The sequence below is a fragment of the Cydia strobilella genome, chromosome Z (genome assembly GCF_947568885.1).
Source record: "Cydia strobilella chromosome Z, ilCydStro3.1, whole genome shotgun sequence".
NCBI lineage: Eukaryota > Metazoa > Arthropoda > Insecta > Lepidoptera > Tortricidae > Cydia > Cydia strobilella.
The window spans coordinates 23790857-23805937 of NC_086068.1; the positions used below are offsets into that span (position 1 = coordinate 23790857).

Consider the following 15081-nt stretch of genomic DNA (forward strand, 5'->3'; position numbering starts at 1 on the left):
AAGTAACTCAAGCATTTCCTCCCAAAAACCACCAATTTGATGTAGTGCAACTGTAGCCTAACCACGAGTTTGACACTAAATATTCGCTAGCGTCTTCGTAACTTTGTACACTAATATGCCAGTACGAGCGAGATGCATAAACAATAAGTTACGCACACGATAGCGAATATATCAATGTCAATCTTGTGGTAAGGCTACTGATGATGAAGACTACGGACGAAATGTGGAACTTCCCTCGTATGTGTATTATGATTTTTGATGTAGGTAGTGTTGGAAACAACCAAAGAGACTGAGAAGTGAGGGGTAGGTGTGAGAGGTGAAGGTAGCGGGTATTAGTATTCGGGGGGTTTAGGGGTTGAGGGGAGGTGAGTTGATGGGTCGGGGACTGAGGGGTTGGGAGTTAAGGGATTGTGGGTTAGGGTTAGGAGTCTGGGGTTAGGGGTTGGTGGTTTAGGGTCGAGGGGTTCAGTGATCAGGGGTTGATGTGCTGTGAGGTTGAGTGATCGGGGAGTTTGAGGGATTGGGACAGTGGCGGGGCGGAGAATGGATTTAGTGACAGGAATGATTTCCCAGACGGACTCGAGGAAAATTCTGATTATTTAATAAAGTTTACGAATTTAGAGTTAAACATGATTATGTTTTTCATTCATGCGTCACGCTCTTAATAATGTCAAAACTAAAAATGGAAAAATAAAAACTTTTATAAAAAAAAAGATAAACCGACTTCAAAAAGGATGAAATAAAATATGATCCTTTTTAGGGTTCCGGGTTTAAGTATATGCGTTACCAACTGATATGTTTGAAGTCGGTGCCAAGCTAAGTAGTAACAATACCAGTCAAAAATAATGAGCTTTATGTATATAAATCCCATTACAACTGTACAAATATAAACGTGAAAGTAATTCTGTCGGCCTCTTTGTTACCTTTTCATGGCTAAATAACTGAACCGCTTTAACTGAAATTTGGCATGAAGGTTCCTTGAATTGTTTTATATTTTGAAATGTAGTCCTCTGGATAAGCGACAGAAAATAACCCAGTCCCAATCCCACACTTGCGTGCTATGGACTGTTCAAGAATTAGTAAGAAATGCTCTTTAAAAAATACGACGACAAATAAACGCATTAGATTTACACTAATGTGCCGACAAGCATGGTACGAACTGCGTCAAGAAGGTTCAACCGTGTGTTCTGTTCTGAGGTGTGTTCTTAAATACTTACAGAAAGTTCGTTTATTATGGTCGTGTAACGCTGCGTCTTACATAGGCGAACAGTCGCGAACGCGAAGCGAAGCGACACGGCGCGGCGCGGCGGGCCCAAGGCGTTCGCGTTCGCAAAGAGATCGCCCACGTAGGACACTTCTATAGGTATCAAAGGATTAATTAAGGCGCCGTGACGTGCTGCTTAGCGTTCGCGTGTTGTTCGCCTACGTAGTACGCTGCGTTAGGCAATCCAACGACATACTTATATAGCCGCAGCCTTTATCGAATTGCACCAAAATCACTATGAATATATGGTTCAAAATTTTGCTTGGCACCGACTTCAAACATATCAGTTGGTAACGCATATACTTAAACACGGAACCCTAAAAAGGATCATATTTTATTTCATCCTTTTTGAAGTCGGTTTATCTTTTTTTTTATAAAAGTTTTTATTTAATAACCTGTAGTATCCCACTGCTGGGCAAAGGGTTCTCCCTTAGATTTCCATGACTCCCGTTGTTGAGCTGTTTCCGGCCAGTTATTAGTGAAGGTGTCTAAGTCGTCCCGCCATCTCCGCCTGGGCCTGCCACGTCCGCGCTTCTTTTGCGGCATCCACTTGGTGGCTATACTAGCCCACCTATCCGGATGCATGCGGCAGACGTGACCTGCCCAGTCCCACTTCAGCCTAGCGGTCTTCTCCCCTACGTCAGCTATGCCTGTTCTGGAGCGCAGTGTAGTGTTTCGGATGCGATCCATCCTTGTGACACCTAGAATGCTGCGCTCCATTGCTCTCTGGCAAACCTTCAATTTGGACTTCTGACTCTCGGTGAGCGACCATGTTTGGGCACCGTAGGTTAGGACAGGCAGAATACACATGTCAACGAGTTTACGCTTTAGTGACATTGGAAGGTCCCCCTTCATTAGCTCCTTCATGGACCAGTAGCTCTTCCAGGCGTTTTGAACACGGCGCTCAACTTCCTTGTCTTGCCTGTCGCTGAAAGAGACTAACTGGCCCAAATATATATACTCGTTGACATATTGTATAATCTGCCCGTCAACTTCGACCGTACGTTTCGTGCTATTAGTCATCACCTGAGTCTTTGCACGATTCATTTGAAGTCCAACTTGAAGGCTTGCGTTGCTCAGATCTTGGAGCATTTGCTGAAGTTCTGTGGCAAATATATATAATGTATTTTAATTAATTAATACTTAAAAATAAGTACTTAAATATACTAAATGTGAAATGTGAAAATATAATCTAATTATGTATTGACCTATAACTGTGTGTTATGAATAATAAATTTCATTTCATTTCATTTCATTTCATATCTTAGAATCGCCTTAAAAAGCCCTTTCATAAAATACCACACACGATAGGTTTCTAAAAAAAACATGCAAAAAATTAGGACTCCCTCCTAAGTATGGATATAGTTTTGATGCCCTAGGAAGGACATAGGGTAAGTAGTTTATATAAATCATCATCATTCCACGCAGACGAAGTCGCGGGCAGAAGCTAGTTAAAAATAAACTGTTAAGCATTAGATACTTCTAAATGATTTATAAGTTAAGCTGAGAATAGACGTACGTTATAATTATTATCCGCTTAACTCTTCAATTCCGCATCACAATCGAAATCCACGTTTTAGTGCTGTGTCGCACGTGAATTTAAGTTTGTACCTAGCTAAGAAATTAGTGTTGGTGTTCAAATCTGCCCCTTGAGCTTATCTACCCCGCTGCTCCCTACATATTTACCCTTAGGGCAATGCTGGACGGTTTAATGGAAATTTAAATCATAGGTGCGCGTTAACAAAGACGGAACTAATTGCGTATATTTATTTATTTGTTAGTTTAGGTAATGTCCAAAGAAAGGACCAGTTGGCATAGAAAATGTGCCAAGAGTTGTTTTGTGTCATTTGTGCTTTATTTCCTTTTACTAACTCACTTTAAATATTAAGACATAATTATTTGAACTCACTTGTCCCTGCCGGGTTTCTGTTCACCACTGCTGGACAAAAAGTTGAAGAAAGAATCCCGGTGACGTCGTAAGTTGCCGCGCATAGCCATGTAGTTGCGGTACTGCTTGTGTAACACCTGTCTTACCTGCGGAATACGTGCAATATACTTTTCACCACACCAGCTCGTAAAGATTCTCTTTGTTATTCAAAAACTAATGAGAATGATGCATTTTATCTATATAAAAGTAGTAAAGTAATTTGATGCCAATTTTGAGTTTGTACCTCATGTTGGCTCTTGGCTGGCTCACTTCTAAGTGATGATTTTGAGTGATAAATATTTAAAAGCATTGATTTGGTTTAAACTTGTAATCACATTTAGAAATATGTGTTCAAACCGCGAAAGTTTTAAATGTTATAAATTTGTAATGTGTTATAATTAGTGCCTACTTACCTTACGTTGGTGTGGTGAAAAAAATTGTGTTTCACTGTAGCAAAGTTTGTTAAACTCGTGCCTTAAAACCCTCCCAATGCTCAAGATTCTCCTTTTCAAACCGCTTTTGGTTCAATTTTGTAATCTTTTGCTTGCTCAGATATCAATATTAACACTAGGAGTTAAACAACAACTTTGCCGCCTTGTAAAACAACTAATTATTTGACAATATTTTTTTTACCATGGGTCAAAAAAATATAAAATAAAATTAAGAATACGTTCCTCAGGAAAAAGGTCCCCGAATGCAAATATAAGTTTATTTCGTATGTTAATAGTGTGTCTAAGCGCCAATTGCACCATCTCACTAACCCGGGGTTAACCGGTTAAACCTGGAGCTACCATGGTTAGCAGTACATTTAACACTGGGTTAACGGTTTAACAGCTTAACCCCGGGTTAGTTAGATGGTGCAAGTGGCGCTTAATAATAAAATATATTTACCTAATTTTAAGCTTCAGTTTTACTTTTTTTATCGCTAAAATCTGCTATTACTTTTGAATTGTTATACTTACCTAAATTTAATATTGGTAGAAGAGCCGGCAGTAAAGTTTCGAACCAACATGATACCGCGATGAGATGCATGATGGTTTCCCATAAAAGTGATGCTAAGTCCGAATTTGATAGTCTGCCACGGCGGAACTTGCCGAAAGTACAAAAAAGATAGCCTCTTCCGGTGCGAAAAAGGGGGGGTCATTTAACCCATCTGATACTGCAATAATAGCTATGGCATCAGTTAAAAATTTACTGGTAGATACAGAAAAGCGAAATCTGCCAGTATGATTCCTGCCGGAAGTGCTTGGCATACGCTCTCAAAGGTGACCATCGGGACCCCTAAATTAACCCATCTGATACCAGCATGAAACCAATTCCAGTCGGTAGATATGAACCTTCTCTTCAGGAATATATAAGTCTGCCAGGGCGTTTTCTGCCGAAACACCTTGACATACGAGATTTTGTGGCGCAACATCCGTGGTACCCGTATTTTGTAATTGTACATATTACGGACATTTCAAATACTGCAGGCTTATTAATTTATTACTCTATGCTTATATTTGTATATTATTACGTTATTAATAACATATATTTATAATAAATTAAGTTAAAATAAATTAAATAATGTGATTAATATGATTGATAGTCATTGAATTAGCGATATGAATCGTTTGTCTTTGTCTGTCATTTTGACTTATGTATTTGTAAGAAAAGAATAAAACATAATTTAACTAATTCAGGCTCGTAAAGTTTTACGAATAATCAGGAATAAATCATAAAATGATTGTTGGTGGTTTCTTTTACGCTTGAGGCGTTTTTTCACCTATTTGGTGTATCTAATCACTATCTTATGTAGGGCAGAGAGGGGCAAGATGAGTAAGACGGGGTAGCGGCTTTATATGGCGACACGACTGACCACCCATCAGAATCCCGTTAGTGCATGACGATGCGTCGCCATCACGGCAATCAGTTCGCACAGTGACCGGCTAGACAAATGGTGTCGTTAATTATTTATTTGCAAAAAAACTGTTTTTGCCATATTCCTTATTATGTCTAGGGTTCCGTACCCAAAGGGTAAAAACGGGACCCTATAACTAAGACTCCGTTGTCTGTCTATCTGTCCGTCTGTCACCAGCCTGTATCTCATCAACCGTGATAGCTAGACAGATGAAATTTTCACAGATGATGTATTTCTGTTGCCGCTATAACAACAAACTATAACTAATTGTTTATAACACCTGTATTCATTACCTGTAATGCACAATTGATGAATAAATTATTCTAAAAACATAATAAAATAAATATTTAAGTGGGGTTCCCATACAACAAACATGACTTTTTTGCGGTTTTTTGCGTAATGGTATTATGGTACGGAACCTTACGTGCGCGAATCCGACTCGCACTTGGCCGGTTTTTGTGTTTTATTTTGTTTGCGTTTGTTTCCTTATACCAGCGCATATATACTGTTAATTTATTCCTATGGCCCAGCAATCACGCCAACAGCTAAGGACTTGTTTGGTTTCAAGTACGGTTTTTTTTTACTTTCGAATTTCATTAGGCACATGGGGCAAGATGGGGTACATCTTAACGGCCGTAGTTTTAAAGTGATAAACTGATGAAGAATTGCGGATTTGAAATTATTTATTCTTCTCTTGTAAAACGGTGAAATGGTATAAAAGAAAGTCAAATAGAGGAGAGTGGTTAGAGGCCAAGAAAAAAGCGGTGGATGCTGTTATAAAGGGAAGATGGGGTACATGTTAGCTATAAACACATTTTATGTCCCTCAGACGACTTAAGAAATAAAAGTAAAACAGTTCGTGATAAGTTATCAGACGATGGACCCAATAGCCAAAAATTGAAGTTTTGTTTAGGCCCTAAATATAATATTTCTATGAATCATTCTTATCTTGTCCCGTAGGGGTTCCCCATTTTACCATATCTGGGGGGCAAGATGGAGAGTAGGCACTTTTGGCCATTTTAATTTATTTTTAATTTAATTATCTAACTAGAGAGTTACTAGTAAGTGTTGATTATGAAAGACTGATTACCAAAGATGAAAATAAAAATAACAAAAACTTAAAAAGAATAGATTTTTTTTTTTATTGGACTTGAAACATTAAGTATCCCGTCATGCCCACCTCTCCCCTACATTTCTTTAAGTTGACGCAAAAATGACGTGGTTTAACATTCAGGGTGTTGTTTTATAACACGACAAATTGAGATAACTAATCTATTGACGACCGATCTGGCCTACTTACTGCCTGCAAAGCCGATGGTCTCGGGGTTCGAATTCCGTAAAGGCCATATATTTGTGTGATGAAAACGTATATTTATTCCTGAGTCATGGTTGTTATCTATGTATTTTCAAGTTTTAATTATTTGGAATGTAAATGGTACCGGAGTGACAGTTATCATAGACACAATGAGAATACCTATACAAATATAAATATTGAAAAATCTATGTATTTAAGTATATATTTATCTATATAAGTATGTATGTATATCCTCGCCTAGTACCCATAATACTCTCAATATTTATAAATAACAACAGAAATACATCATCTGTCTAGCTATCACGGTTCATGAGATACAGCCTGGTGACAGACGGACAGACGGACGGACAGACAGACAGCGGAGTCTTAGTAATAGGGTCCCGTTTTTACCCTTTGGGTACGGAACCCTAAAAATGATGTAAAATGTTCATATTTGGATTATTGGTAAAAATCGTCCTTGACGTTGAAAATCCTGTCTTCACACCCGTTTACAATAAGTATGTAATAATAATAATTTTGTTCATTTTGGTAAATAAAGGATATTGTAATTCGAAATTATTTTATTATTTATATATAAGGTGCTAACAAATTAGCTACAGAAATTTTACGAGATGGTACTTTACACTAGAACAATAAAATAACTTTAATAGAAATTAAGAAAATTTCTCATAATTTTTATTTTATTTACCGAACAAAATAAATAAACTATAATTCTATCTAAAAAATAATCATCATGTATTTAACTGCTTGTTTGTATTAAATGTCATTGTCAACGTGTCATTTGATTTATCAACGTGAAGTGGCCAGTTAATATTTATATTTATAAGAGGTTTTAGAATCTGTTCAATGAGCTCTCATTTAATTATCTCATTAACAGTTTTTTTACAAAGCAAATTTGTTTTCCAATTTTCTCAAAATAACATCATAAAACCTATAATGTTTCATACTTACATATACTTCAGGAGCCAAGTACTATCAATTGTAAAGATATCGGTAGCTAATTTGTTAGTACCTTTATAAGGCAAACAAAGAAGTACAAAGCCGTAAGTAGGTATTAAATTAATGCCCAAATTATATTGTGTATATTAATAAATTTGAAATATATGTTATTAATGACATAAAAATATACAAATATAAGCATTAGGTAATAAATCATAAGCCTGCAATAATTAAAATGTCTGTAATCTGTACAATTCCAAAATACGGGTTCCACGGATGTTGCTTACATAATCTCTTATGTCAAGGTGTTTCGACAGAAAACGCCCTGGCAGACTTATATATTCCTGAAGAGAAGGTTCATATCTACCGACTGGAATTGGTTTCATGCTGGTATCAGATGGGTTAATTTAGGGGTCCCGATGGTCACCTTTAAGAGCGTATGCCAAGCACTTCCGGCAGGAATCATACTGGCAGATTTCGCTTTTCTGTATCTACCAGTAAATTGCTAACTGATGCCATAGCTATTATTGCAGTATCAGATGGGTTAAATGACCCCCCCTTTTTCGCACCGGAAGTGGCTATCTTTTTTGTACTTTCGGCAAGTTCCGCCGTGGCAGACTATCAAATTCGGACTTAGCATCACTTTTATGGGAAACCATTGTGCATCTCATCGCGGTATCACGTTGGTTCGAAACTTTACTGCCGGCTCTCCAACCATATAGGCCAGGAAATAAATGCCCAAAAAAAGTTATAGAGGGAAATGCTTGGAACACAATTTTTAACTTCGTAGCTTTGTTTAGACTAGTTAGGTGAACATATCAAAAGTCCCCGACCGTAACCCTGGTGCTGGGGGGGAGAGGGGGGTTTGGAGGTTCAATTTTTCGGTTTTTCGATTATATCTCGGAAACTATGCGTCTGAGCGACTTGGTCACTTAAACAAAATGAAAAGATATTTAATTTGTTACAAGTTTTATTCAGTCAAGTTTTTCGATATCTTGTATAGTTTTTGAGATATCCGCTCGAGAAGGTTAATTAGGGCTCTCATTTTTATGCGAGCATTTTTTATGCATATTTAGGCGGTTCCTGCCACTTCAAGGGTTATGCGTTGCACTGCACGCGCTGTCACTCAATTAATACGTGTCGCATGCACGCCTGGACTACGTAAATCAAAGTATGCTACTTAATGTAGAATATTTATTTGTTTTACAAGTTACAAATAATATTGTCTTCGGTTACCGCGATAGTTACTCATGAAATAAAACTATGAAAACGGATTATATCGCGTATATTTATCGCGTATATATATATCTTTACTTGAAAATAATTGTAGTGTATAACTAGCCTTATGAACCGATTTTGCATGTACAACCAGCCTTAAAGTTTGTAGTCTATGATTGTTCATTATTTTAGTATGTGGGTATTTTTGCACTTTGTAATTTTTCCTCAGTCACCTGTTGACCACGAACGCTGTAAAGGGTTCGAAACGTCGGGATGTATTATAAATTCAATATACGCGATATAATCCGTTTTCATAGTTTTATTTCAAGTTACAAATAGTTATTGATACCCGAGCAAGCCAAATATTCCAAAATTCAAATCCGCTTTGCGAGGGTAAAGGCACGATGATTAAACAAACTGCTCCGTGAAACACAACATTTTTCACCACACCACGAGGAAAATAGTACTTTATAGTCAGGTCATAAGTTGTGTCTCAAAGATTTTTACCCGTAATAAAGTTATAGGTACCTGATACCTGATTATTCATATATATGAGTTGAAAGCTTATTTAATGCTGAATTACTTACAATATAACTTAACCTCAAACTAAAGCATAGAAGCCGGGCAAAAATGCTTCGCAAATATGTATACCCGTCCTTTACTTCCTTACGAATTAGATAATGTGTCGAAAAGAGATGCATATATGCTTGTTATTCCTCATTTGTATAGGGTGTCACAAGTTTGATAATTTGCTAGGGATGTAACTGTGTCGACTTTTTATATCAATAAATTATGCATAAGTTTATGTGCCGTGTAAAAAAATAATCACGAAATTGGCAAATTGATAATAGTCTGGCTAATGAAAGTTGACCCTGAAAAAACGGGGCTATTTCAAGAAATCTGTAGCAGGCGGCTCGTTGAATACAAGGATTGCATAACTTTTATACTTTTTATAATATTTATAATCTATAAATCATAAAAAGTATAAAAATTATGCAATCCTTGTAATCAAAGAGCCGCCTGATATGAGGATTAATGCATGTACCTAATATAGCTTTTATCTCATTTGCAGTCTACCACTCAGAACCGTCTAACTATACCGCTCGTTTTTTTATCATTAGAAAAAAGGCGAGCGATCTTAACGTGTCGTTTTATCGAAAAACACTTTGAAAATAAGTCACAACAAATATAATATACGATCATTTACATACTTTTGCTTTCATAAGTCAAATATTGCTATATTTATAAAAAAAACTTGTCAATAAAAAGACATTTGGTAATGATTTACCTTTTTTTCCAATGCTAAAAGACTAAGTACTTATAGTTTCTAGTCATTTACCAAATAGGAAATGAAAAAAAAAAACGTTCGTGAAAAAAGTGAATATTTTCGGAAATAATCCCTTCGAAAGTCGAAAGAAACAAAATGTATGTAAGGATTTTTTTTTTATTTCAAACCTACAGTGCCGGGTATTGTTGGATAGTTTTTTTAAAATGAATACAGGTTTTCAAAAATCAATTGTTGATAAAGTGAATATTTTCGGAAATAATCGCCTCGAAAGAAACAAAATGTATGTAAGGATTTTTTGTTTCGTTTCAATCCTATGATGTGGGATGTCGTTGGATAGGTCTTTTAAAATAAATAGGGGTTTTAGAAAAACATTTTTGGATAAAGTGAATATTTTCGGAAATAATTGCTTTGAAAGAAACAAAATGTGTATGACAATTTTTTTTATCGTTTCAACCCTATGGTGTGGGGTGTCGTTGGACAGGTCTTTCAAAATAAATAGGGGACTTTGAACAACATTTTTTGATAAAGTGAATCATTTTGGAAATAATTATTTAGAAAGAAAAAAAAAGGGTTTTTCCTTCTAACTTTTGAACCATTGATCCAAAAATTATGAAAAAAATCACAAAAATAGTGATTAATAAGCACATTCGAAAATAGATAAAATAATCCTGATCAGTTAAGCCGTTTTTGAGTTACCGCTAAATGTCTTTCCTTCTTATTTTCTTTAAAAGCCTGGCAACCCTTATTTGTGACCGGATTTTTGCAGGCAACCCTATACCATTGTATTCGCAATAAAATTACCATTATTTTGATATATAATTCAAGCGTCAGACAGATGGGTGCAATTATCGATTTTAACTCACCTGTTTAAACACGGCAACCTCATAATAGTGACCGGAAAAACATAGGCAACCTAATTTATTCATGTTGTAGAAGTTGTATACTTTCCATTGGAACTTATTTCGTTCGTCAGACAAATCGGTGAAATTTGAAGAAAAAAAATTATTTTCACAAATTTATTAAAAATAGCCTTGACCATATTTCATTAGGCAACCCTATTTATTTATGTTTAGGAACATATTTTCTTTCATAAAATATAAGTTTCATCCGTCAGACGTATGGGTGAAGGTCGACCATATATAACGTATCTTAGACTAGAAGCGTATTAGCTAAAGTACAGACTTGTCGGAGAACTGAATGCTGGTGACAAGATAACGTTCTATTAAAGTAGTTTCATTGTCAGTCAAAAACAATTGTACCTATTTTATTAATGTGACACAAATTTTTACTCCCTTGTGTAAAGTATATTTTTTTACAAGACAATCCCAAAGTAAAGAAGTAGTAAATAAAGTCGAGATCTAAATCTATACATATAATTATATAAATGCAAATGCAGAGCCAGAGCCGAAACTACAAAAGCTAGAAAGGTGAAATTTACACACCAGGTTACATTTGTAATGTATATGTTACGGGTAATGATAGAAGGTTGACTTATAGTACACCAAACGAAGCCCAAAAATTGCCATTTAGGGGAAGTAATTAGTATATAAGCGAATTTTAGCCTAATTATAGAGAATGGTGTATTAAACAACATACCATAGAGTAACTTATACTAGAGCGGTACTGTCATAGTAAATTTTGTAACCCCAGTAAATTCACTGCCATCTGTCGACACATGTTAAAACTAAAAATAAATATTTATAAAAATACGATAAAATGTATTTAAATATGGATAAATGATTTTTTTATTTGCATTAATTATTTTTATATGATTTTGACCCATGTTCTTTCACTGGTATGCGTTAAAATTATAAATAACAAACGAAACAGTCAACGCCCTCTATACGAGTGTAGGCCAAAACTAGTGGCGCCATCTGATCGAGAATCAAATTTTCGTGATTTTCGAGGCACGTTTTTTCCTTAGACTGTATCCATCTATTACGGAGATATATCTATCTTTGACCATACTAAAAGTGATGACAGTGAACTGATGGATGGGGGTGGCGCTAACGGGGGGGGGGGGGGGGGGGGGTTAAAGATCCTTTTTTTAGGTTTTCGTGAATAACTTGTAAACGGTAGCGCATAGAAAAAAATGTTCTACATATGTTTACACAATTTTCAATGGGATTGGCAACTGTCAAAGGTTTGCATAGATGGCGCCATCATAGCTTGCCCCTTTTTATATGAGATTTGGCTTAAAGGGCTGGCATCCAGGGCATAAAATTCCTTAAAAAAAATTGATACTATTCTAGGGATAGACAGGGAAAGCTATGCTGGCGTCATCTGCTAAATATTTCGACCGGCCAACCCAATTGTAGCTGAATGCCGGATGCCTTCGATGCCTCGGTGTGTAACTCGGGGGTAAGAGTATTGTTATGAATATTGAAACACCCTCGTTTCCAATATTTCACTTACCCCACTCGATGTACAATGTACTATTAACGATCCGGATTTTGGTATTATACTAGTAATAGTAGTAATACATATATGCTAGTCTAAAAATAAAATAAAACAATAATGTTAAGGGGCCCACTGATTATCAGTCCGCCGGAAGATATCGGCCTGTCAGTTAGAACAAAAAATTTATAGTTCCGAACAACTGACAGGCCGATATCGTCCGGCGGACTGATAATCAGTGGGCCCCTTTAATAGTTATTTGGAAGGGCTCGGTAAAGCAGAAACGTTGCACAACTCTACAGATGCAATACAGACTGATGTTTCATGTCGGAAAAGTTGAACACACGACGTTAAAATTCAGCTTACAAAAGAATGCTATGCACGCATTCTTGAATAGATTAGTGACGGCGACACCGAGTATTCCACGATGACCCTTACAGGTACCTGCTGGCACTCGTTAGGACGCTCAAGTGCCTTGGGGCTCCAGGCTTATGTCAGACATAATGGAGGGAGGCCGGAGGCCGCGACCGCGACTGAGGGTGGACAAAAAGGCGTGCGAAGGTCAATGTTTACAATGGCAAAAATACTCAATTGGATGTAATTACTGCTATGAATAGGTATCCGACTTTTGTTATATTTTCAATATTTTCTTCGTGGAGGTAAATTTAAGATGTGTGCAATACCGCTCGTTTGACAGAATTTTTAAAAATGTACTTAAATACACTTATTACAATGTCACAAACAAAAAAATACAGGTTATATTATGACAATCGCAAGGTACAGGTAAGTAGTACTACTTTGTTACTACTACTTTGTTGTTTTTAATTAAAGTTAGTTTGTGATCTGATTGTCTACGTCATACACATTAAAATAACACCGGCTAAGTACGAGTCGGAGTCGCGCTCCGAGGGTTCCTTACGTCACAATTTCACGAAACTATGAGGAAATATAGCTGCATTGATTCGACAATAGAAATCAGTAGTTGAAGTGTGTAGAAATTGCGAAGTTTTAAGGATGAAGAAGACGGCTTCTTTTTTATTCCGATGCAAAAAGTTGGACCGCTATGTGTGTGAATGTCTGTGGCACTAGCTTCTGAACGGGTAAACCGATTTAGATGCGGTTTGTTTTTATTTGTAAGCAGGTTTTCTAGCGGTGGTTCTTTGATATGGTTTAACAAAATTGGTTCATCCCTTTTTATTTCGTTGGGGGTTTTCTAAATCTTTAATTTATGCTTGTTTGTAAAGTGGTAGCGTGCCCAATCACGGTTTTTTTATTATATATCGAGCATATCATATACATTGTATATATCTACATGTACTATTACATATGTAATACATGTTAGATATATTATACACAATGTAGGTACTATAAGATAAACGATATAAGCATATAATACAATACTTGCTTCGGTACAGTTTCCCTAGCCTCGTAAGGCCCACCATACAAAATTTCCCTATTTTTAATTTCGCTTAGTATGCGAAAGCAATTAAACAAAAGAAATGCTAGGTACTTTATTTGGTTTATGTAAGGTTCTATCTAATTAGATTGAAATAAAATGTACATTGTAATGCACATTGAGCGTTTTATTTACCTCTCCATTTAGGAAACAATAGATGAGTGCGATGAAGAATCCCTGGAAGGACCTGAGAAAGTGGGTAGTGTAGCTCCACAGGGCGAACTTCCACACGCTGCCGTCTAGCGGCGCCTCCGTCATGTTGATGATGTTGGTAATGCCCAGCAGCGGCAGCAGAACTAGCGCGGCTCGGACTGCTTTCCTAAACACATCAAGAATGTTTTTATGACGGTGTAGGCAGGCAGATTTTCCAAAGTAACCAATTAGGCCAAGCAATAAGAAGGTATAGAGGGAAATGCTAGGAACACAATTTTTAACTTCGTAGCTTTGTTTGAACTAGTTAGGAGATGACCATATCAAAAGTCCCCGGCCGTAACCCTGGTGCTGGGGGGAGAGGGGGGTTTGAAGGTTCCATTTTTCGGTTTTTCGATTATATCTCGGAAACTATACGTCTGAGCGACTTGGCCACTTATACAAAATGAAAAGAGATTTAATTTGTTACAAGTTTTATTCAGTCAAGTTTCTAGATATCTTGTATAGTTTTTGAGATATCCTCTCTTGAAGGTTTATTTATGGCTCTCATTTTTATCTTGATTATCTACATCAGTAAAGCTGCTAGGCCGGGTTTGGTAACGTTTTCGTATAAATCGGGGGCGCTGAATTCATTTATGGTATCAACATTGACACCTTTCCGAAGTAAAAACATATAACTTTTTTTTTAACTTCTCTTTACGCCTAAACCGCTGAACCGATTTAGTTTAAATTTGGTAAATAGGTGTTTTAGGTCCCGAGACAGGATATAATATAGTTTTTATCTCAAAAATCATACTTTGAAGGTGTGAAATTTGGTGTGAGGGGAATTCAGCTTCTTCGCCGAAGTTGAATTCCTGAGGTTAATACTGTTTAAATTTAGGTTTGAAGTCATGTTTGGTATCATTATCAACTAAATCAAACATGTAGACCATCCCAAATATTATTTAAATAGGTTCAGCGGTTATTGATTCCCCATACAAATTTCCACCCCACTTTTCACACCCTAAAAAGATGATTTTGGTTATAAAAACTATCCTATGTACTGTCCCGGGACTCAAACCATCTCTATACCAAATTTCAACGAAATTGTTTCGGCGGTTTAAGCGTAAAGAGGAGTTTTATAAAAAGTCATTTTTTTAAATATTGTTCTTACTTAGGAATGGTGTCAATGTTGATACCATAAACGAATTCAGCACCCCCGATTTAAACAAAAACGATCCCAAACCC

The 15081-nt window shown here is 36.4% G+C and overlaps 1 protein-coding gene across 1 annotated transcript in view; it reads right to left on the reverse strand.

The window, feature by feature from the left end:
- Positions 1 to 15081, reverse strand: part of LOC134753716 (PDF receptor-like) — a 103051-nt gene that overhangs the window by 3396 nt on the left and 84574 nt on the right. Inside the window, exons 11-12 of the mRNA XM_063689653.1 lie at positions 13840 to 14023; positions 3174 to 3298 (exon numbers count right to left, since the gene is read on the reverse strand). Coding sequence (XP_063545723.1) covers positions 3174 to 3298; positions 13840 to 14023 — 309 coding nt within the window. The remainder of the gene's footprint in view (positions 1 to 3173; positions 3299 to 13839; positions 14024 to 15081) is intronic.